Below are 25,328 nucleotides of genomic sequence, written 5' to 3'. Positions count from 1 at the left end.
GTCTCTTTCCTCCTTTACAATCACCATATATGTAGAGCAAACGCGCCTTCTTCCGATGCGCGAGAGGCCGTGGGGGAGGGGGGGAAGGGGGAGGGAAGGGAGGCGACGTTTAGCTGCGGCACCAAGTGCCTATTTATATCAGAGGCTCCGGCAACAGTCACCAACGCCGCACGCATTTTGAGCGAACGCGGGCAAAATGCCGACGGCGTCGACAACAGTTCGGCGCGTTGCCGGTGCTGCTGCATGTCCAAGTTTATACAGCTGATAAAGCTAATATCATTACTCCTTATATCTCTCTACAAATTTGCTATCGCAATTGATGCTTCACCTTTCAGGTGAAACTGCGACAACTTTTTTAATCGGGCGCATAAGACAGCATAATAGGTACCATTCGAAATGTGGGGTTTTGGACGGGCTGCATGCTGCCGGCCACTTCCGCTTTAAATGTTACATAATTTCTGGCACGCTTGTTCTCTCTAACAGCGTACACCGGCAAAAGAGCGCCGCGTGTCGCAATTGTATCGCTATGGCCATCGGTCACTTGTGCAAACTTTTTCTGTGGGAGTTGTACGTTTTACAGCGAACCTGTATATGGTTAGTTTCCAGCGGATCGATGTCCGTAGACCAATAATCCCGAACATGGTGCAATACCTTGCCGACCCGCGGCGAAGGTGAAGCACTCGTCAAGCACCCTTGCCAACTTGCAAAACTAAGTTTAATATCTTGGATACAAATACAACCCGAATCAAATATTAAGCTGATAAGAACAGATACTACATTTTGACCCACGTCGGCAATGTCTACGTTCGCACCATACACGTGTAGGCCATCCCGCATATTGAAACTAGTGCCTTTTGACCAATCTGAGTGTCTTTTGTCTCCTGACGTCATGCTCTACGTAGCCTACTTTCCTCAGTTCTGCTCTGACTGTGAAATGGGTAGGCCGCGTACTGTACGGTCTGAAGAACAATCAAGAAAGACGGAGTAAATGGAGAAGGGAATGGGCGCGGAGGCGGCGGAAGGAGACCACCGACGATGAGCGGGCCGCAGACGCCAAGCGTAAGCGTGCAGGCCACCAGGACCGCGAGGCGGAAAGAAATGCAAACCGTCCACGTGGCCCCGATCCCGTAAACTGGAACGTGTACCGCAGCAACGGTCAATCACCACATACACAGCTTCACTGGTCATCCACCTTCACAGAGTGCAATGACATTGAATTTTTAACACGAAAGTGTTTTATGCCGGGGTCGGCCATGAACTTCCTTTGCATGATGTAACTGATGTGACGTCCCGCGCCAACAAGTAAAACAAGTTTTAAGGCGAAAGCCTTAGATGTCTGTTTCAAGGAAGCTTTGTGAGGTACAGGAATTATCACGTGACGATCAGCAGGTAATTAATGATTCACTAGTGCTTGGATTAAGGGGGATTACTGTTGATTAAGGTTGGTCAAGGCGGAATAAGGATTAGGGTGGGTTAGTGAGGATTAAGGGGGATTTGATGATTTAAGGTGGATTAGGGTGCATCAAGATGTTTAAGGTGGATTAGGGTGCATTAAGATGATTTGGGGTTGATTACGGTCGATTAAGGTGGACTAATGTCTATTAAGGAGGATTAGGATGCATTAAGGACGATTAAAGTGGATGAATGAGGGCTAGGGTATATTAAGACCGATTAAAGGGATAAAGGAGGATTTAGGTTGCATAAGGTAGATTAAGGTGAATTAGGGAGGATTTAAGAGGATTAGAGCGACTCATGAGGATTAAGGTGAATTACAGCAGGCTTTACAAGGCTTTCGCCTTCGCGTCTCTTAGGCGATGGCTAATGAAACCTTGAATTTTTGTTTAGAGGGATGGCGGCGCTATCTAGGAGAGGTGAAGCGAAGCACTGCATAGTGACGCTAACGAGTGCCGACAGGAAGCGCTACGGTAGTCACAGCATAGCAGAGGCCCCAACGTGGGCCTCTGCTACGCTGGTGTTGGAACTTTCCGCACAGGATTTGTGTTTCGCGTCGGATTAGTCTGTGGCACCTCGTCGCTAGAAAATTTGCAGGTGCAAGTTGGAACCAGCTAGCCCCAGACAGAGTTAATTGGAGATTGCCGGGAGAGGCATTCGTCCTGCAGTGGATATAACTATAGGCTGATCATGATGATGATGACCAGGTCGCCTACGGAGTGCTGCTTCAACATGCATCAGCAGTGCTTACATGCCGCCTACTGCTTCGCCAAGCGGCGCAGAAAGGCAACGACGTCGACGGGCAAATCTCGCTTTGATCCGGTGAGAGACACGCCAGCATCAAGCAGAACGCGTTCGCGGGTTTGCGGTGCGCGCTGTGAAATCTGCCACTCGCATTCCTAAAGCTGAGCGCGTCGCAACTCAACTACGGTACTGCAACTCAACCACGGTGTAAGAAATCGTTCAAGTGCTGATACTCCGCCCAATGGCGCGGACAGATAGTGTTCGCTGTAGCCACGCCCCATCGGCCCCTGAGCCGCAGCGCCCCCCACGCAGCTGCGGCCGGCGCATGTGCCACAGCTCCACCGTCACGGCCGCCTGGATCGGCGCGCGCGGCGGCGTGATGCAGAGAAAGCCCGTCGCTTTATCGGCGCGCCAGGCGGTCGTGACACCGTGGTGTAGGGGGGCGCTGCGGCTCAGAGGCCGATGGGGCGTGGCTACAGCACGGCTAGGTCAGCTGCTCGCCTGCTTAGTTCTCAGTTAACAACCGCGAACATCGCACATCGCAGATGAATATTCGATAAAGAAGAACAGACAACCAGGCGTTTTCTTTTATTTTTTTTTTCGCGACACATTTCGCCGCGCAACGTAAAATGCAGGAACGCGCAGGAAACGGCGCTTGCAGTGCTTTCTGCACTAGCGCAGTGCTCCTTCAATTGGTCTCTGCACCTTGTGAAGCTCTAGGTGACTTGCAATGTCTAATCGAGAACAGGCAAGCACAATGTTCTCTAACTTAACCCCTTTGTCCGTGCAGCAAGCATTCAAGGATCTTCAGCAAAGATGGGTTAACAGTTTTTTATTGAATAAAGTGAACAACAGTCACCGAGATATAACGAAACGCAATTTCCGTCAGCGGTTCAGCTAGTACTCACTCGCCTCAGAAGCTGCTGTCGATAGGTAACTTCAATGCATATACACACCACAGAGAAATATACCGCGTACGGAATACTCTTCCTTTCGTCTCATAGCCATTTCGATATGGGGCTGTATTCTGAAACGTTCAACTTCGGCGATATTTCTTTTTCGCTTCCAGGTGCAGTAGCAGGAACGCGCAGGAAACGGCGCTTGCAGTGCTTTCTGCACTAGCGCAGTGCTCACAGCTGAATTATATTGACCACCGAATATCCTGTTCACTAGTCAATTAAGGCACTGACGGATTAGTTTGTTCAACATATTTGTATACTCTTTGTCTTCCTAGTTCTGCAGAATGCCTATTACTGGAAGACGCCCTTCCAACAGTTGTAAGCCACCGGTAAATGGTCTATGATATTTCTTTTTCGCTTTCAGGCGCGCGCTGATTGGCTGGTTGAGCAAAATTGAATGACGTCGGGCTCAACCAGCCAATCAGCTCATCCAATTTTGTAAAAAAAAAGAAAGCCCACCATAGCGCGCCTGAAAGCGAAAAAGAAATATCGCCGAAGTGGAACGTTTCAGAATACGGCCCAAGGTTAGCGGCTATCGGCTCTAGGAACTGCATACAAAGCGTGCTTACCTTTCATTCTCTTGGAAGCGGAAAAAAGTGGCCCTGCTGTCCTTTCCCGTGCTCATCAACGACAGAGCCGCACGGAAACGTCTCCTGGCCTTCTGTTTTCCGTACATCGCTGGAGCCACCGGCCGATACAGAAACAAAACGTTGCAGCGCTCAGTAGAAGGCAAAGGTGTGCACGTGTGCAGTGGTGCAGAGAGCGGCAGAAGCAGACGAACGGTATGGCAGCCGAAGCGATAAGAGTGAAAGCGCCGCCCGTTGGCGCAACATGTCAAGCGACTAAATAAAGCTGTAGCATGCTAAAAAAAAAAAGAAAATACCCAAAACCCCATTTTATTTCTACATATAATTGCATGACTTTATTGCTATGTAGGTTGAAAAGATAGAGCCACATATGCAAAAGTTACTGAACTTTTCTTTTGCTACCAGCGTCATGGCGACGCTTTATTGCCGACACCAAAACTAACCCGACTGTACACCGCCTGGCTACAGCGAACACGATTTGTGCCGACACCAAAACTAACCCGACTGTACACCGCCTGGCTACAGCGAACACGATTTGTGCCCGCTCTCCGCCGCGGCGGTCGGCGAATGTCAACACCTATATTTCTTACACCGTGAACTCAGCGGTAGTGCAGAAAGGGTCTGAGAGCAATGGCACATACCCCTGTGAACTAGTGAAGCTGAACCCGGCTAAGTCTAGCTAAGCATGGTTACGGGGGTATGAGCCATTGCTCAAGGGGGTATGAGCAATTCGTTGTCTTACGTGACGGACAGACTTACTTTAGAAGCAATTCGATTTCGAAGAATCGCAAGCGGCGATGGCGGGCGTCTGCTGCAAACCACGCCGCCGAGCGAAGTCGAGACATCGAACTCAAGCGATAACAGCGACGAGCAGAGAATCGCAGAGAACGAAAGGGAAGGAAACGACAAGCTTCGTTTACCCCTATTTTCTCGACAGGGGAAGGGGTGATTTTTTTTTCTTTGTTGATAATGCACAATGCATACGTGCGCAAACGAACAGAAGAATCTGTTAGAACAATCATGTTAGCTGTCATGCTCACTGTTTCTTAAGCTGAGATAGATACAGTGCTTTCATGGCAAATTCAAATCAAACAGCTTTTTTTTTTTTTTTTTGCAATAGTGGTACAAGAAGGATAAAGATAAAAAGCAGCTCTCTACGGGGGTGCAAGCAGAATACGGAACGCTGTTATCTCCTTCTGTTTTCGCATCTCGCGGCGCGATGTGGGGCGAACGAGGCTAACTTGGACGCACTCGCGATTTCTCGTTCATAAAGATGACGATTGCAGTTACTTGTGCAAAAGCTATTACACAGACAAGCGCAACGGGCCAATTTCCGTCGGCTTTGTCGGCAATTGAGGTGGTGCAGCAGTGACGGTCAGCTGTGACGCATTTCTTCGACCGCTAGTAAAGTTATATCCACGAAAACACGTTTACAGCTAGGCCCCAAGTTTGCCTAGCTGTTTCACAACATTTAGGGCTAATTATTTTAGTGGCAAGGGGAATAACTCTATCGCTTACCTCGCCCGCTTGGAACAAACAACCGGCACCGTTTCCACTGTAGGTGTTCACGAATACCACAGCTCCTTGTTGCCATGTTACTCGTGAAATTTCGCACGCTGCCCACAGGGCGAGAAAAATTTGCGAAACACCGTCGAGCACCCGAGCACACAGTCCGAGGAGCCGAAAGGCCGGCGATATCGCAAAACGACACAAAAGCGGCAGCACCATGCGTGCTAGCAGCGCTGAAAAAATAGAGGAGGCGCTGGTGCTACGTCATCTACAACGTCATCTGTCACTGCCACGAGACGAACCGAGAAAGTTCAGCGCGTTGAACGTGGCTCGCAGCCGCGCGGCGATGATATGCGGCGATGAGCTGTTGCCGCAGCGCATGCGCGCACGGGTGCGACGAGCGAGCCCATTTCCGTTCGGCAAAGGCGCCAACTCAGCTCGATCTCTTCTTTGCACCCGAACTGTAAGCCGGCCAGCCTAGCTAGCGCGCGATGCAGCGGCTCTGCGACATAGGGCATGTTCTATTCGCGCACTGGCTCAACACCACCTACATCTAGGTAGCGTCGACTGACTACGCCAAAGCGCGCTGAATGCCGCTAGTCACGTTAGCTGCGCGGTGACACTGAAATGCAGCGCGTCCGCTTTGGCCCCGACGGGTAAGGTCCCTGTATTTTTCAATGATAGCGCAAACTCCTCCTCTCCGCACCGATTCCTCCTCGCCCCTCCCTCTCGGCCGCCATTAGTGAGCGAAGCGCGCGGACGCTACCGCCCGCTTCATTTCGTATCGCTTGCGGAGAGTTGAAGCGCTTGCTTGAAATAAGACTGTTCTGAGCGCATTTTCACAAGGCTGTTCGTACGTAAGATATCTACGTAAAATATGTAGTACCTTCAATTAGTACTAGATTCTGCGTCGCTCAGACCAGGAAAACGAAAGGTAGAACAAGTTAAACGCAATGCTAAGCAGTCTTTACTACTGCTGATTGTTTCTCGGAATCGAATGGTGGTCTGTTTACCTGACGCATTTACGAAAACAAAGAGCTATATCAAACTATGCACACACAACACGGCGGATACATTTATGTGCTAAATACCCTCAACGCGTTTTTTCTTAATTTCCGAAATGCATCCGTGCGCTTTTCTTTCCCCGCGCGCTTTCTGCGTTTTGCTCTTTATTTGGCGACTCTTCCATTGTGCTCATTTTATGAGGAAGTCATGATGGTATTCATGTTGCCAAAATGCGCCCTTTTGTTCGCCGCAGAGCATAAACTGTGACTTCGTTTTTTTTTTCTTTTTACTCAGTCGTTGGTTGATGATGAACTCGCGAACGCACCCACCTTCCCGCGTTCATCGCTAACTGGGTGAGAACAGCGATCAGAACCTCCCTCAGTAATGACCTCCCTCGGTGGTAGTCAGATTCCTTCTGCCGATAAGGTGCAGCGATATCACTGGCCGTTTGAGGTTTCGTTTGCCATGAGGAACCTCAAAAAGCTTGCCCCCCTGGAGAATGCTAGTTGAACATCTAACAGCACAGCAAGTCGGCATCGTGCTGCAGCCGAACGCGTCTTCAAAAATGGCAAAAGCCTACGCTCACGCACAGCGCACACGTGTCCCGGTGTTTCTACGCTAAATAATGGCGCCGTTTTCCCGCGATAACGAAAGCCGCGCGGGTTATTCGTCACGTGTCAAGCCTTGTCCAATGGGAGAGCGGAAAACGGCGAAGAAGTCAGGAGAGGGGTAGAAGGCGGGAAGGAAATTCTCCTTTCCTATTTGAACAATGGTTTGCGCTATACCTTTGGAACATACAGGGACCTTACCGACACGCCGCGTCTGGCGCGCGCCCGCGTTACGCCGGACCAGGTTCGTTCGAGTGACCTGCACCACTCTGAACCAGTTCGCGGTGGTGCGCGAGAAGTTAAGAAATTGTGCAGCTCGATAGCAGGCCCAACGCGACACTCGAAGCGAACGCCGAGGTGCAGACGCGGTGCCGGCCTTATGTATTGGTTGACTCATGTGCATCGGGTGCGCAAGTTTGACGGTCTCGAACTGCTCGTATGATTAAGGGGGGATGGTACCCGGTCAGAGAACCATCACGTTTTTGGCGAATATCTCAACTTCCACTGCATTCAAACAATTCAAAATTTGCACAGATATGTAAATATGCTCCTACTGCTTCCAGATGAAAATTCGAGCAAGAAAGTTGAGTATTATGGAATTAAAAAAAAAGACAGTAGCCCCTCCCTTGTCGAGGAGATGGGGGTAAGCGAAGCTTGTCGTGCGTTTCTTCGGTGTTCCTCCGAACGAATTGCACTGACGAGTACCACGTTGTGCTCGAACCACAACCGGTCACACGCACTGCAGCTGGCTCCGAAGTTCCGGTTGAGAAACTCGCGTTGAAACCTGGCCGTCGCATCGGGGAAGTTGGTGCTAGCTTTGCCGATGCGTGCAAGACCGTTGTCGGGTTCCTGGTGGGCAAGAAAGACCACGATGACGTTTGGCCTCAACATCGGACTCCCACAACTCGGGGTCCGCGGCTCTTCGCTATTACTGCAACCATATTTTATTCGGCTCGTGGTGTAAATCCGGCTGCTTAGGAGCGGCTGAGCGCGGCCTCTATCTTCAAAGTGATCTGCGGGGGGTACGAAGTCTAGGCGCACCTAGGGCTCATGGCCTTGTGTGCATTGTGTTCTCGCCGCTTAGTTCACGTTGAAGCGAGAGGCCGCACGAAGGCCAGTTTGCTCGCTGCTGCTGTCGCTCTTCCTCACGCCAGCGATTTAACAGCGAATATCCATGGACATCGAGTGAGATGTGCTTATGTTTGCCTGTGTGAGCGTGACACCATGCTTAGCTAAGCGAATGTCTAAATGTTTATACGGCCGATAAATCTACCATCTTCCTATTTACTACTATTATTATAAACTTTGTTATTTTATATATCCCAAGAAAATAAAGATTGAATTCAATGCCTACTTCCTACAGCGGTCCGATAATTTGCTATCGCAATCGATGACGCAACATTCGCGCGAAACTACGACGTTTATTTTTTTCAGTGGTCTTCACCGAAAAACATTCTACGTTGGCGCAACGTAACCGAGGAATGACAGGGCACAAAAACCAGTATTTTTTACTATTTGCCGACGTAAGTACAAATGCGACGTTTGTTAAAACAAACATGCTCCAAGCAGACGCTCCTCATAACCTCAAGAAATACTCTCATAACACTGTCGATCATACATTTATTATTTGCAATACTCGGCAGCAAGTCAGCAGGCTCTAAGTTCTGGACGGCGATTGCCGTCGGAGTGCAACGTGCGTCGAAGACTTGCTTTGCAGATTTTAATAAAGAAGTATCTTACATTGTCAAAAACAAGCTCTTGTTTTGAAGTCCGCATGAGTGGACACGGCATAATGTCGAAGTTCCCACTTGCATCGCTTCGGTTTTCCAGGTGTGCCATAGAATCGAGCGATTGGGATGGGATGCTCGATTCTGAGAAAACAACCCGCAATTTCATGAAGGCCTTGTGTGCCTTGGCTGGCACAACGAATCAAAACGGTTTGACGACTAGACGAGCAGACTGACGCATTCTCGAGACCGCTTCACTCACGCAGTTTCCTCAGCGCACTTCGAGCAGTCTTGGGCAGTAACTGGTTACTAGTAACGCGCTACTGGTTGACTAGTTACTTTTTTTTCAGTAAACCTACGAAACTCTCGCCTGAGTCATCAGGCCTGGTCGCGTTTAGCAAAACTTATCACGAATAAGAGCGCTTACGCCGGTGACTGCATTGGAGATTCTTAAGCACACTGCTGAAGAATCTCCACTGCAGTCGTGGGCAGTAAGTCTACTGTCTTGGGCAGTAAGTGGTTACCAGTAACGCACTACCGCTAACTCGTTACTTTTTTCAGTAACTTGTAGCTGTAACTAGGTACTTTTAAGTTAGAGGAACTTGTAACTGTAACACTGTTACTTTATTACACATAAACTGAAATAGGAAATACCGTTACAGTTTCTTCCTTTATTATAATAAGTTATCCAACAGTAGTAGTAGTAGTAGTAGTAGTAACAGCAACACCCGGTAAAGGCCGACGTACAGTTCGCGCTTTCCACTTTTTCGGACTTCCTGCTTTCCCATATCCTCTCCACCACGTGCAATTTTGGTCCCCGCATGCCTTCATACGTTCCTCATTAATAAATTCAACCATTTGGTTTGTGATCTATTACATAAGTCTTTAGCAATAACGGAAAAGTAACGACGTTACTTTTTCACAGTAACGTAACTATAACACTTACATTCTATGAGTAACGTGCCCATGACTGACTGCCAGCATTCGTCACCAAAGCGTATTTTGTCAGTGTAATCTCAAGGATATAAATATATTCAAAACATCTTCGCCGCCTCTACCAAACTCTCTCTCTCTCTCTCTATATATATATATATATATATATATATATATATATATTTATATATATATATAGAGAGAGAGAGGAAGAGAACGTTTTTTGTCCGCCCTGAGGCCTGTTCAATAAACACCGTTCATCCCGCGTCGTAACAGTTTTTGGGGGAGATGCTGGGTACTTGAAGTAACGACGGACCCGGAGCCATTTATTCTTCGCCGGAGTCGTCGTCTCGCCGGACTACCCCCTTCGCCTGTTAACATGACCAACGAAGGGAGACGCTCGGGGACCGATACCTGCAGCTCCGGGATCGATGCCTGCAGGTACGTGGCGCTACTACCGAGAACCTCGGGTTTTCGCCGGGAGAGCAGGTGAAGATGTAGAAGAATGGCTCAGACATTACCAACGGGTAAGCAAGTCCAACGACTGGGACACCACCGACCAACTAAACAACGTTGTCTTCGCTCTCACTGACACTGCCCTGATGTGGTTTGAGAACCACGAAGAATTATTAACAGCGTGGGAACGTTTCGTTGATGACCTAAAGGAATGCTTTGGCGACTCGGACGCAAAAAAGAGACGCGCAGAGCACACCCTGGCACAGAGAGCACAGCCACCAGGTGAGACTTGCACTGCCTACATCGAAGAGATGTTGACATTGTGCAAGCAAGCCAACGCAAGAATGTCCGAGGAAGACAAGGTCGGCCACCTGCTGAAGGGCATAGCAGAGGATGTGTACAATTTTCTGATCGGCAAGGACAGTCTCGATTCAGTGTCTGATATCATGAAGCACTGCCGTACGTTCGAGGCGCTGAAGATGTGCCGAATAACGCCAAAGTTTGGCCGATTGGCCAATGTTACCACTGTGGCCAGCATCGATATGAGCTCTTCATTTGACTTGGCGTCGACCATACGACAGATCGTCCGCGAAGAGCTGGACAGGCACACCGAGACGACACGTCGCCTGCCTGATGTCTCTGATGCCCCCCTTTCGCAAGCCCCGGCGACTTCTGTACCTTTGAATGGATGGCAACCGTCGGTCAACGTCGCGGATATATCAGAGTACCGACACGCACCGGAATCGAGAGGCTACTACTCTTCAGATACCTGATTTGAACCTCGCCCTCGTTACGCAAGTTCCTCTGGACGCCCCACCACTGGAAATGCTCCGCGTTACGACATAGTCATTCGTCCTAGGCGTGCAGACGTGTCTGACAGCTCTGAAGACTACCGCAGAAGCCGTCCGCTTCCGACATGCTACGTCTGCGGCGTTCTTGGCCATATATCCCGTTTTTGTCCTCATCGCCAAAGGTGCATGAAGAAGAATATCTTTCGATCGGAGGCAACCTGCCTCCGATCGTAGCGTGACGCCACCTCCGGTTCCTCGATTGCAACGGTCTCCTTCACCACGCCGTCGTTCAAGATCACCACCGTCGGAAAACTATAGAGCGCGGCCAATGGATGTGAGGTCGCTGGAGATTCGCTGCTGAAAGATATGCCTCCGCCTGTGTTTATGTTGAAGAACAAAGTGAAAGTACTCGTTGATGGTGTGTCTACATTGGCGTTAGTGGACACAGGTGCTGTTTTCTCTGTGATGAGTCTCGCTTTCCAAAGGTTATTAGGACGCAAAGTGGTATTTCAATGGAACCAAGTGGCAACATTTTGTGGCGTGAGCGGGGATTCGTTGCGGCCTGTTGGTTTTTGCACTGCACAAGTGTCACTGGGTGGTAGAGCTTTCATGACTGAATTTACAATCCTCCCCCGTTCCTCACATGATGTTATATTAGGTATTGATTTCCTACAGATGTGCGGTGCCACCGTTGATTGCCGAACAGGGGAGATGTTTGTGAGTGGTGACATTTCTTGCGAGCTTATGCAGGATGCTCCAAACGAGGATGGCGCATTTCATGCCTGTGAGGACACTCTCGTGCCTGCTTTGTCAGCTGTGTGTGTGCCGGTGGGCTGCGCTACTACCACTCATCGGGCCTTCGACGCCACAGTAGAGCCGGCGTATTTACCGTGCATGAAGACGAATATCTTTCTGCCACATTGTCTTGTGTCCGTTGCTCAGCGGCGCTCCAAATTATGGGTTGTCAATCCTTCACGCGAAAACGCAGTGGTACCTGCTGGCATGAAGCTTGCTTCCTTCAAAGAGCACAGATCGACGCCAGTTGCCGTGCTCGCAGATGCTCCACATACACGAGTTGACATCTGCTCAGAAGACTCGAAGATTCTGCCGATGATCAGCAAGTCGATCAGCATGGACGAGCGCCGTACATTAGTGAACGTCCTGGCTAAACACTTAAGCATCTTCGACTTCGCCCAGGGGGATAACGCGCCGTCTATTCCTGCGTCTCGAACCAAGCACAGAATTAACACGGGGTCGGCGCAGCCTGTTCGACAGAAACCCTATAAAGTGTCACCGTCAGAGCGCCAGGTTATCGACGAACAGGTTCACGAATTGTTACAGAAAGGAGTAATTCAGGAATCATCTAGTCTGTTGGCTGCTCCAGTTATACTTGTGAAAAAGAAAGACGATACTTGGAGATTTTGTGTGGACTACCGCCGTCTCAATTCCATTACCAAGAAAGACGTTTGCCCTCTTCCAAGAATTGATGACGCATTGGATTGCCTTCATTCAGCATCCTACTTTTCTTCTGTAGATTTGCGATCGGGGTACTGGCAAATCCCAATGCACCCGGCGGATTAAGAAAAAACGGCCTTTAAAACCCTGGATGGCCTTTTGTAGTTCAACGTCATGCCGTTTGGACTTTGCAATGCACCCGCGACTTTCGAAAGATTTATGGACACCATTCTGTGAGGCCTCAAATGGCATATTTGCATGTGTTACCTAGAGGACGTTGTCATCTTTGGAAGCACTTTTGAAGAGCACAACAGGCGCCTGGAAGTCGTCCTAGACTGCATTGAACACGCCGGCCTAGTACTCAATTCTAAGAAATGTCACTTCGGTGAGCGGCAGACATTGGTGCTTGGCCATCTTGTAGACAAGGATGGTATCAGGCCTGACCCACAAAAGACAGCAGCTGTTGAAGCGTCTAAGCCTCCTCGGTCTGTTAAAGAGCTTCGAAGTTTCCTAGGCCTCTGCTCTTATTTCCGCCCATTTTTACCTGATTTTGTCGATGTCGCCTATCCCCTGACTTGTCTTCTGCATAAGGACGCCGTTTTTGAGTGGACTCCCGAGTGCGACGCTTCTTTTCGTCAACTGAAGTTCTTACTGACGACGGGTCCCCTCCTTCGGCATTTCGACCCGGCTGCACCAACAGAGATCCACACCGATGCGAGTGGCGTGGGGGTTGGTGGAGTCCCCGTTCAGCGATGCGGCCGGAACGAGCATGTCATCGCTTATGCGAGTCGTACGTTAAGTAAGCCTGAACGCAATTACACCGTTATGGAGCGGGAATGCCTAGCCGTCATTTTTGCTGTGCAACGTTCTCGCTCGTACGTGTACGGACGCCCTTTCACAATCGTCACAGATCATCATTCGTTGTGTAGGCTTGTCAATCTTCGTGATCCATCTGGTCGACTGGCGCGCTGGGCTCTACGTCTCCAGGAGTACAACTTCACAGTTTCATATGAGTGGTCGCCGACACGCTGATGCTGACTGCCTTTTGCGAATGCCGCTAAACACCACTCTTTGTGATGCCGATAACTTTCATCTTTTGATTGCTTCTTTGGCACCTGCATTTCCTGATAAAGAGACCTTCGAGAAGGAGCACCGAGAAGACTTCAGGTTAGAGACACTTTTCAACGCGCATGACTCCACAACAAGCCGAGCATATTGTGTTCGTGATGACCTACTCTACAAGAGGAATTTCGCAACCACTGGTGCCCGCTTCCTCTTGTAGTTCCGGAGAAGCTACGCTCCACTATTCGGCAGGTTATGCACGACGATCCTACCTCCGGACATCTCGGAGCAGCGCGTACATTTCATCGTATCCAAGAACGGTTTTACTGGCCCCGAATGCGTCGGTCGACTGAAATGTATATGTGGCCAGTTGCGCACAGTGTCAGGCCCACAAGCACCTAACTACGACGCAAGCCGGCCTCCTACAACCTCTGACGCCTCCGAGCTCTCCTTTCGAGCAAGTTGGAATTGATCTCATGGGTCCTTTCCCCGCTCGTCGAAAGGGAACTGTTGGATCATCGTATGTGCCGACCATCTGACGCGGTACTGCGAGACGGCTGCTTTGCCATCTGCCACTGCCAGCCAAGTTTCCTTTTCCCTCCTGCATTCGATCATTCTCCGTCACGGCCCTCCTCGAGTAATCATCAGTGACCGCGGCCGCCAGTTTACTGCAGATGTCGTGGAAGAGCTTCTTCGATAATGCGCTTCCAGGCTTTCGCCACTCGACACTGTATCACCCGCTAACAAATGGGCTGACCGAGCGTACTAACCGCACACTGGTGAACATGTTGTCCACGTACGTCGCATCGGACCATAAAAACTGGGACGACATTTTGCCATTCATTACATACGCTTTTAACACAGCAAAGCACGAGACTACTGGCTACAGCCCGTTTTTCCTACTCTACGCTCGTCCGCCGCGTCACACACTGGACACCATATTTTCTTTCTCCAGCCACGACGATCTCACCATCGCCGAGACTCTGTGTCTCGCTGAAGAAGCTCGACGCTTGGCCCGCATACGTACTCTGGCTTCGCAAGACCGGTCAAAAGCACGGTACGACAGGCACCATCCGCATGTCACCTATTCTCCAGGGAATCTAGTCTGGCTATGGTGTCCGGTGCACAAGCGTGGCCTGTGTCAGAAACTTCTTGCCAACTATACTGGCCCGTACGTTATTGTTGACCAGCTCAGTGAAGTGAATTATCGACTGGCGCGTCTCACCGCAACTGGACGACGCTCCGCCAAGACTGAGGTTGTGCATGTCGCTCGTCTCAAGCCCTTCACACCGAGAACTTAGCTGACTTGCCTGGCGGGCTTCGCCTAGGAGGGGAGGAATATTGCAGTCAATTTAGCCGCATTAGTAGAAGAGGAGAAGTGTGAGCGGAGAAGACGAGGAAAAGAACGTTTTTTGCTCGCCCTGAGGCCTGTTCAATAAACACCGTTTGTGTCGCGTCGTAACAATATATATATATATATATATATATATATATATATATATATATATATATATATATATATATATATATATATATATATATATATATAGTTCATAACCTACGAATCTCGCCTGAGTCAATATCAGGCCTGGTCGCATGTAACCAAATTTATCACGTATGAGACCGCTTACGCCGGTGACTGCAGTGGAGATTCCGTCGGCTGACGGAAATCCTTTCATTTTTGCCGTGATATCCTAGCATCCCTTGATAACACAGATTCAGACTTGTGCAGCAGTTAAGACGCGACCAAGTACGTCACCTACAAGACCAAGAACACCATCATCGTTATACAGCACTATGCCCAAAGCCTCAATGCTTTCATGGACGAATACGGCAGGACGTGGTCTCTCCCACAAAACACTACAAATAAGCACTCTTCGCCAATATATGTGCCATCCATATAACTGACGTGATGGGCGAGGACAACATCCGAAACAGTATTCTATACGCCCAATAAAATGTCTTCAAGAGAATGCATGGGACCGTTTCGGCCAGGTCCTGAGAATATGTTTCCTCCCTTTGCTGCTTATGTGAGCTACACATTTGGGGAGGGGGGAGAGAAATACAGGCCGTATTTGATAAGGACTGACTTCATTTGCCGGCTGAACCACCCATACCGAAGGCCCAAACTTGTAATAGTGACAGATGGTGCTTCTCTCGAGTTGTACGTAAAAGCGGCTGTTAGTACACTGCGCATCAATCCGTTATTACCACGCTCGTGCCATTCCATGGCCACCTCGCCCTGGTTCATGTAGTTCCATAGTGTCACTTTTCTTAAGAAGCACAACTGCTTGCAGTCAGCCAGTCGGTCAAAAAAAAAAACTGATTTAGAACAGCGCGGAATACATGGAGGAGAGAAAATTTAATATAGTAGGACTATTGTATGTGATGATAGCGAAGAAATGCAGATGCCCAGGCGGTAGCACTTTAACGCAAAATGAAACAAAGCACACTGAACCACATGCCCACTGGCGCCGCGCAGTCCGAAAACTTCTCGCAGGCTGCCTCCTCCTCGGCTCGGGGTTCATGGTACGTGGAGCGCTGTCTTGACCGCTTCGATTCGCCAAAACAGGTCGCCCCTCTCTCTGCCGTCCAGACCGACGCAGCTCGGGGTTGGGTCCCCGAGGTGGGCGTTGACCATCAGCAACGACATGTCCGGCCGCAGGAAGGTGGCATTCTCGGCCAGCTTGGCACACTGCGCACACCGCCAGAAAGACGCGTTATGCAACTCCCCTCTCAAGTCATTCCATACATTTGGCCAATGAGGTCTCCCGGCTCGACACGGTGATTCTTAAGCAAGACACCTCACTGCCAATCAATCCTAATTCGACAGCGTCGATATAGAGCATGGTTTCCTACAAATTATTTCTCGCAAGAATAACGCATGTTGTCTTTACATTCTCAATATCTATGATCGCCCACGAGACAAACATCTTTCAACAAACCAGGCAGAATGCCAGTGTCAAAGCAGTGATTGAAGTACGCCGTGATGGCTATGACGAAGTTGTCGTCTAGATTGCGGCAATGGCTTGCACAAGCCATTGCCGCTGCCAGCTACCATCCCCTCTTAATTTTTGGCGATTTCAAGGCACTCAACCAGTTGTGGGGTCAATCCCTTTCTACTCTTAAGGGCAGAGCCCTATGGATCCACATACAAGACCAGAGACTCACATTGCATAATGACATCGATGCACCAACAAGGCTAGGCAACAGCGCCGCCAAGGACACCTCCCCCGATCTTACCGTTACACACAGAATTCAACACGTCACATGGCATAACTCAGAAGTTAACCTCGGTAGCGACCACTACATCATTACCACCACACTACATTTCAAACACAGATCCTTTGCACCCAAACCCCTGAACCTTACCAGCAGGGACAAATTTCGAGAAGACCGCCAGATATCAGCTCCCACAAACATCCAAGACATCTCGGAATGGGTTCAGCAACTTCACTCAGATGGCCAGACGCACACTACCACTGTGCTCCCCAAAACCGCCATCACTACGGTTTCTAAGCTTCGGTTTCTAAACTTCTAAGCACTACGCTTTCTAAGCTCAGTGAGCTTCTAAATATGTGGGAAGCCAAGCAGTCTCTTCTCAAGAGGTGGAAGAGGCGACGGCACAACCAAAGGCTGAGACTTAGAATTGCCAAATTAGACCTCCTGATCCACAAGTGCGCCACACAACTGGCCTGCCAGCAGCGGGGCCAGGTATGTGAAAGCATGCATGGCAACTTTGACAACAACAAGTGCACATGGCAACTGTCAGGACACTTATTAGACCCTACCACACCGTGCACACACCACAACCACAGCATAAAGAAACTGTTAAATGCACACAAAAACAATCGACAACGGACTCTTCGACGACCTCCGCCATAAACACTTACCGTCCACTCAGACGTATGACATGCCAAAGTATTCTGGCGAACCCAACGAACGACTACGCGCTGCTATCACGGAAGCAGTGGTTCGCCATGCCCTAGCCATAATTGCGAACAATTTCAGCACCCCCCCTCCCCCCCCCTACCCCCCCCCCCCCCGATGTTATCATCAACAAACTGCTCCGCAATCTAGACGACAACTCCCTCACAGCCGTCACGGCGTACTTCAATCATGGCTTTGACACTAGCACCCTACCTGGTTCGTTGAAAGATGCCAGCGTATATTTCATCGCAAAGCCAACCAAACCATTGAACCCTTCTAACCTCAGACCTATATCACTAACTTCTTGTCTTAGTAAAACATTTGAACACGTCATCCGCAACCACTTGAGAAAATACATGGAAGACAACAATCTTTATCCGTCAGAAATGGTAGGTTTTAGAAAATCTCTCTCATGCCCAGATATCATGCTTCGAATTCAGCATTGATCGATCACTGCACGGGACGATTTTTTCAGCCCGGCCCGGGCCCGTTTTTACGTTCGGCTGCCCGCCCGAGCCCGATCAAAACTTTTATGGCGAGACCCGGGCCCGGCCCGAGTTCGGAAATAATCTACGCTACCCGCACGGCCCGGCCCGCCACCCCTTTACCTTGGGCCCGAGCCCAGCCCGAGCCCGGCTCGAAACCGGCCCGAACCCCGGCCAGAGACCGAAAAATACATGTTTTTCAGAGTTGAGACGCCTGAGAATAACTCGCTGCACGTTACATGCACACCACCAGAAAGCCCGAGCCCGGCCCGGGCCCGCGTCAAAAAACCCAAGCCCGTCCGGGGCCCGGGTCAAAAAGCACAGGCCGTGCCCGAGCCCAGCCCGAGCCCGTGAAAAAACTGCTCTATCCGGCCCGGCCCGGCCCACGGGCCGGGCCGGGTTCGGGCTTTTGGGTAAGCCCGAGCCCGTGCAGTGCTCTACAGCATGACATCATTATACCCAATAACAGTCTAGATACGCAAGCAATTCTGAGTCTGGACTTTCATGGAGCATTCAATAACGTTTCAGGTTGCGCCATCCTCCGAGAGCTTAATCGCATTGGGGTTGGCAGAAAGACATGACCACACATGTACCTTATTAGCGTACCGTACCACAACCACACACATAGGCACAGAGCCATCCTCCTCGTGCGCTTTGGGCAGTTACGGCACGCCCCAAGGCTCAGTGCTCTCCCCTTTCCTTTTGCTCCCTCTATGATGCCGTTGGCGCGAGCATTGAGATCTATTCATGATCTCAAGTTTTCGCTATACGCTGACTAAATCACTCTTTGGACGACTGGTGGCTCTGATGGAGAGATTCAAGACACTCTTCAGGCCGTAACCAACACGGTCGTGGCTCATGCAGGGGCAATGAATCTGAAATGCTCCCCACAAAAATCAGACCTACTTCTCCGGCCATCCCAACGGGGAGCCGAAAAACACATATCTAACATACAGGTCATCCTAAACCACACCCCTGCTACTAGAGTGGACAGGCTTCGGGTGCTTGGTTTACACATTTAAAGGAACCGGCTCAACACACACACCCTACATACACTCCGCACCACAGTTGATCACAACTTGTGCCTTCTATGCCGGGTCTCCAATAAACATGGCGGACAAAAGGAGGCCGAACTCTTCCGCTTGACCCAGGCCTTCGTTATCAGTAAGATTACATTCACAACACCCTATCTACATTTTCTTAAATCACAATCAGATCACATCGACACCCTTTTATGCAAGATATATAAATTCGCTCTGAGGGTCCCCATATACGGACCTGCACTGAAAGGCTCATGCATACTTGCACCTTCAACACACTTACTGAACTCACGGAAGCCCCTATCACATCCCAGTATAGTAGACTTTCTAACACTGTGACAGGCCGACACATTCTACAAACCCTTTCTATCATTCGATCCGGCACCTGTCACCAAGACTAAATACACCATTCCACATCACATACACGAGAACCTCTACATCCCCCACTTCCTAAAAACCCTGTGTACCACAAACAGCGCATGAAGCAGCGAGCAAAGGCTCTCCAAAAACACTTCTCCCCAAAAGATGGGATCTATGTTGATGCCGCTGATTATGAGAACAGGAATCAGTATGCAATATCAGTCATCGACTCTCACGGCCAGGTAGCTGCCGCCGCCTTCATTCCTGGCTCTTCCTCGGAGGAGGCAGAGCAGGCGGCCATAGCCCTGGCCCTCACAATCCCAAAGTCATCAGTTATCGTTAGCGACTCAAAAACAGCCATACATACCTTCTGAGCGGGCAGGGTCTCACTGCCAATCTCTCCTTTCTCTCCTTTTGGTCCATCGTTTCCAACAAACTGTACCATTAATCTGGACTCCCGCGCATGCGGGCCTTGCCGGAAACGAGGCGGCTTGTGTCAGTGCGCGAGGATTTACGGTCCGGGCGCAAGCATCAGATGTGTCGGACCTCGCTACGGAGGAGGCACCGCTTACAGCGCGGGATCGCCTTACGACATCTGCACACACTACCGTTTAGAGCGTTTAACCTTTCCGTCGCTCATGCGCAAATTCGTTCGCAGTTGTGAAGTGCTGTGGCGACAGCTGCAGACTCGCACCTTTTCCTCCCCTTACCTCCTCCACCGCATACATCCCTCCATTTACCTTTCTCCCTCTTGCAAATTCTGCGCCTCTCCCAGAGCAGACAAACACATCATGTGGGCACCCCCTCTTTCCTCAAACAATCCCCATCTAGTGAGGAGTAGTGGGAGGCTGCCTTGCGCAGCCCAAGGCCCGACCTTCAGGAGGCCATCCTAGAGTGGGTGATATGGTAGAGGAGGCCTACTTCAAGTAGTCCCCCCCCCCCATCTTCTTTCCCATTGTCTTCCCTTGCAAGAGGGATGTTTTCCATGCATTCGTTCTTTCACTCATGACACCAACAATAATAAAATCGTCCCCATTCGCTCTATGTACAGCTTCCCGCATTTTCAGCTTTATTGCGCGAGCGTCCGTCACGCTTCATTTTAGCGCATTTAGGCGGCGATCATCAGCAGACCGGCATAAGTACACGCAAGTGCATTTATCACGCTCATGTGCAAGAGTCGTCTAATGCGATGTTGCCTTCAGGACGACATGCGACCACACTATAGTGTTCTCGTGTGATATAGGTAAAAATGCGGGACGCTGTACATGTCATGAGAGTACCGTAGTTTGTTGGCATTAGTCACTCTCGGCAGCCCGTATTCCGGCGTGCAACTCAACTCACGCGTCCTACTGTCTTTCGCCAGTACGTCACGTGAGGCCCGTCGTCTGCCACTCCTAAGAACACAAACACGCTGAACACGCATGCAGAAAAGTATTCGTGGTGTATGAACTAGGCGTGCATGTGCTTACCTTTTTTCGGAGGGTTGTTTCGCTCTCGAAAAACATGGCCGTCTTGTTATCCCCTTGAACAACTGCCACGTTGACACCCGTGAATAATTCAGCTCGCCTCAAGGGAAGGCCCGATTCGCACGGCTGGAAAATAAAAACAGCCGAGTAGTTATCATATTTGGCACGAGCTTCGTTCTTTCAAACGTGCAGCTACAGCATCTCCAAGCAAAACAGACAAAAGTTACGTTTCTTCTGGTCTGTCTCGAGCGTACAAAAAATCTTAACCGATGGCTGCTCACTCCAACAAACGTCCTGCCGATTTAAGTTTCGTGGGATCAATGAATAGGCGACGTTCAAGTTTGGGGGTGCTAGAGCAACAGCCGCGCGTCGTCGCCCATGAGCTTTATCACAGAGCCGGAGATACCGCAATCTCGGCTGCGGATAACAAGCTGACGCACTTCGGTGAGCCGTCACAGTATAGCTTGGTCACCTGTGGCCAGGTGCTGCTAAGCTCAAGGTCGCGCGTTGGATCCCGGCAGCGGCGGCCGCGTTTCCATGGGGGCGAAATGCAAAAACTCTGGTGTCCTTAGATTTCATCAGCAGCACTAGCAGTAGCTGCAGTGTATCTGAGTGCACTGAAGGGCAAAAGCATCTCCCAGTGATCTTCAATCACCTCTGCCACCTGCGTCTCGGCCGTCCCCGACTACGCTTCCAATTCCTTGGCCCCCATTTCGCAACTCTAACAGACCGCCGGTTATATTCCCAACGCATTAAATGCCCTGCCCAGCTCCATTTGTTTGTCTTATCATCATAGTCATCATGATCATCTTACCCCTGTGTTGTGCTAGCTGATTCCAACTTGCACCTGTAAATTTCCTAACTTCATCACTCCACCTTGTTTTCTGCCGTCCTCTACTGCACTTCCCTTCTTTTGGTACCCCTTCTCTTGGCTTCTCTTATAGTCAACTAGAATATCGGTCACCCCGCTTGCGTCCTAATCCAGGCCGTTCTATTCTAGTCCTTCTAACGTTATCCTAATAGTTTTTCCCATCGCTTGTTGCGCGATCCTGAATTTCTTCACGATTTTTTTTTCTTCAGCCTCCAAGTTTCTACCCCATATGTTAGCACTGGTAGTATTGAGCACTCAAGAAGCGATAAAATGGCTACCACGCTGTCATATTAAGCGGCAGATGTCCATGAAGAAAAGCACTCCGAAGTTTGAAACTCAACGCCGTGGCAGATACTGGTACAGCACGTTTTGCTTGGGATTAATCTGCCACGGTATGCTAAATCAGTCTTTGCAATGACGTGCGCTCATTCAAACCTCGTCAGACACTTCGTGACAGGGCGTTTTCGTCCGCTGTAGCAGCCGTGCCCGCTCAGTTTCGGTATCGCCTCGAAGAACTCCTCAAACAACTATACGCGACGCCGAGCTCAAATTTGTAGAAAAGGGGAGGGGTGCATGTTTAATGCTACGAGTGGCGAAACTTTGACGTTGCTGGCTTACTTAGAAGCGATGCAAACAATTACAAAACCATCGTATTCTTTAAGCATGCAACGCTTCGTTGTCAGTCAGCTGTCAGCTTCGACTCTATCTATCTATCTATCTATCTATCTATCTATCTATCTATCTATCTATCTATCTATCTATCTATCTATCTATCTATCTATCTATCTATCTATCTATCTATCTATCTATCTATCTATCTATCTATCTATCTATCTATCTATCTATCTATCTATCTATCTATCTAGCCGCCTATGTCTTTGTGCTCTCATGGAAGTTTCGTTAACTTGGTATGTACCAAAATTGGCATACTATGACAAGAGTATATGGCGAACATAAATGACATATCATGACATGAATATCGTGACATGCGTGTCATGTAGGTCATGAAACAGCTGCCTATGTCTTGGTGCTCTCATGGTCATTTCGTTAACTTGGTAGGTACCAAAATTGGCATGGTATGATAGGAGTGTACGATGAACATAAGTTAATAGGTCATGACATAAATGTCATGTCATGCGTTTCATGTAGGTCATGACAATGACCCAGCGAAAAAGATTAACACTCAAAAACCAATGAAATGGGTTCGGACGTGGGTACTAAGTGAAGGAAACACTAAAGGATGCTGGTAGAAGTCATAGTCATGAGCATGACTCAGAAAAATGACAATGACTCATAGAAAAAAGATTAACAGTCAAAAACGACTGGAATGGGCTCGGACGTGGGCACTAAGTGAACGAAACACTAAAGGATGATAGTAGAACTCATAGTCATGATCATGACTCAGCACAAATTACAATGACTCAGTGAAAAAAATTAACACTAAGAAACTACTGATATGGGTTCGGACGTGGGTACTAAGTGAAGCAAACACTGAAGGATGGTGGTCGAAGCCATAGTCATGAGCATGACTCAGCAAAAGTGACAATGATTCATCGAAACAAGAATAACACTCAAAAACCAATGGAATGGGTGTGACGAAGTGACGAAGTACTAAGTGTGATGAAGTACTAAGTGACGAAAAAAAAAACACGCTGCATTCAAGAACGCAATTTGAGTTAAAGCCCATGCTTGAATTCATCTGAGTGACGCCTGGAATGAGCGTGCCCACGACTCAGCGAGCAAAGATAAACACTCAAAAATTACTGAAATGGTTTCGGACGTGGGTACTAAGTGAAGGAAACATGAAAGGATCGCGGTAGAAGCGATAGTCATGAGCATGACTCAGCAAAAATGACAATGATTCAGCGAGAAAATATTAACACTCACAAACCACTGAAATGGGTTCTCACGTGGGTACTAAGTGAAGGAAGCACTAAAGGATGATGGCAGAAGTCAGTCATGAGCATGACTCAGCAAAAATTACAATGATTCAGCGAAAAAAGATTAACGCTCAATCACCATCGAAATGCGTTCTGATGAGCATAGTCCTGAGCATGACATAGCAAAAATGGCAATCACTCTGTGAGAAAACATTACCGCTCAAAAAACAATGAAATGGGTTGGGACGTGGGTACTAAGTGAAAGAAAAGCCTAAAGGTTGATGGTCGAAGTCGTAGTCATGAGCACGACTAAGGCTTTCGCCTTAAGGCCACTTAGGCCTATCTAAAGGGACTCTTGAGGAACTCATGACATGGATGCCATCACATGCGTGTCATGTAGGTCATGAAAGAGCCGCCTACGTCTTGTAGCTCTCATGGTCGTTCCGTTAACTTTACGGCCTACACGCACACTGATTCGCATAACATCGATTCCCAAAGGGCGTGGGATTTGCCAGTTTTTCTTTACGCTGAAGTTGTATTTGTCATTTCCAATGGCGACGTTCAAAAGGCATACACCGGGCACCATACACTATAATGGCATCTTTTGGCGCTGATACAGGGTTGCCTGTTCTCCTTTGAGCGCCAGCGGTTAGTGACTTCCGCGGCGCGGGTTTTGCATCGCCTCCAGAGATGGCGCTTTCTTCAGGCGCTTTTCTTCTAGCTGGGCAGTGCGCTCTGTCTCCCTGGCGTATTTCGCTGCCTGTCGTGCCTGCCTTCAGCCGTTTTTTTGTCTAGCTGACCAGTGCACAGTATGGCGTGCTGCGGTGTGGTGGGGTGTGCCGTTGCGAACATGCATTACACCCATTTTATGATTTTGGCTAGCATCATCTGCAACCGATCTGCTTTGCCGGTAGCCATTTCATGCTTACATCTATTCTCGGTTACGGCAGATCCAGCACTTTTTTTTGTATTTTCCTGCATAATACGAGGTTTCCATTGTTGGTGTACTCGGTGTCTTCGACTACCATAATTGGGCATCGTGTTTATTGGGAAATTAAGTACACAAATACTATCAAGATCAAATTTAGCGGTAATTGGGGGACCAGAGTGGCAAATTAGGATACGAAATTAAATGCATGTGGATCGAATGCAGCTGTTACAAAATATTTAGTAATCAAGGGGTCATTATGAGCGATGTTCCCCAGTGTCCCGAGAGAACTTTTCGTCACAATTAAGTTTATATTTAGTGAAAATTGGGGCATCTCAAGTACATTGTAACATTTTAACATTTTGGCCTAATTAAAAGTGTTACGAAATTATTCACCATTTGCTGTTTTCGGTATTACTGGGCATTTAATGAAGTTCTCCTGGCGCTCTCGGTGAACAAAATGAGGCATTCTGCTTGTGTTTAGTGAAAGTAAGTGCAAGGTTATGGTTGATGTGTAGGCAAAGTTCAAAGTTGGTGTGTTCATTGCACCTTTTGCAATGAAACATATGCAAACGTTACGGAGCGTTATCAGCGTGTCTTACCTTACGTTATCGAGTCCGGTGCCTTGCTAGAACTACAAAAGCCAACAAGTTAAAATTTGGCACAAATGTAGGTAAGGCCGTCGTAAAACAGTGCCCGAAGTTAAATGCGGGCGGATCAAATACAGCCGTGGCAAACAATTCCTTATTTCACTGTTTGAAAGTGTTATACGGCCGTTATCATCCATGCTTCGGTGCAATGTGTGACGAAACGCTCCTCCCCTGATTAGATACGTTTCAAATAATTTCTAAACACTCGTCCATTCTCTTTGTGCGCGCTATATACGAGGTTTGTAGTTGGTTTGTCGCGTGCCCTCGGTGAACCAAACAAGGCACCTTGTTTAGAGGCAGACTATGGGTAATATGTAGTCATAGTTCGAACTTTCTGCACTAAAATAGAAATTCAGCAGTAAATTAGGTGTGCAAGCTGTCCTAGGCGTTATAGGTGTATTTTAAAACGAAAGCAGAATTGATTTCGTTG

General features: G+C 48.9%; 1 protein-coding gene and 1 non-coding gene across 2 annotated transcripts in view; both read right to left on the bottom strand.

Moving 5' to 3' along the window:
• Positions 1-614: 614 nt before the first annotated feature.
• On the bottom strand, positions 615-798 carry LOC119434209 (U2 spliceosomal RNA). Its single transcript, XR_005188586.1, has one exon. It is a non-coding gene; the product is annotated as a U2 spliceosomal RNA (small nuclear RNA).
• A 14,915-nt stretch (positions 799-15,713) lies between these two features.
• LOC119433109 (uncharacterized) overlaps positions 15,714-25,328 on the bottom strand; it is a 259,341-nt gene continuing 249,726 nt past the window's right edge. The window contains exons 10-11 of the mRNA XM_049658276.1: positions 20,573-20,695; positions 15,714-15,983 (exon numbers count right to left, since the gene is read on the bottom strand). Coding sequence (XP_049514233.1) covers positions 15,813-15,983; positions 20,573-20,695 — 294 coding nt within the window. The 3' untranslated portion in view covers positions 15,714-15,812. The remainder of the gene's footprint in view (positions 15,984-20,572; positions 20,696-25,328) is intronic.

The sequence above is a fragment of the Dermacentor silvarum genome, chromosome 11 (genome assembly GCF_013339745.2).
Source record: "Dermacentor silvarum isolate Dsil-2018 chromosome 11, BIME_Dsil_1.4, whole genome shotgun sequence".
Classification (NCBI taxonomy): Eukaryota; Metazoa; Arthropoda; class Arachnida; order Ixodida; family Ixodidae; genus Dermacentor; species Dermacentor silvarum.
The sequence above is the reverse complement of the archived record's forward strand: the minus strand, read 5'-3'. Positions and strand labels throughout refer to the sequence as shown.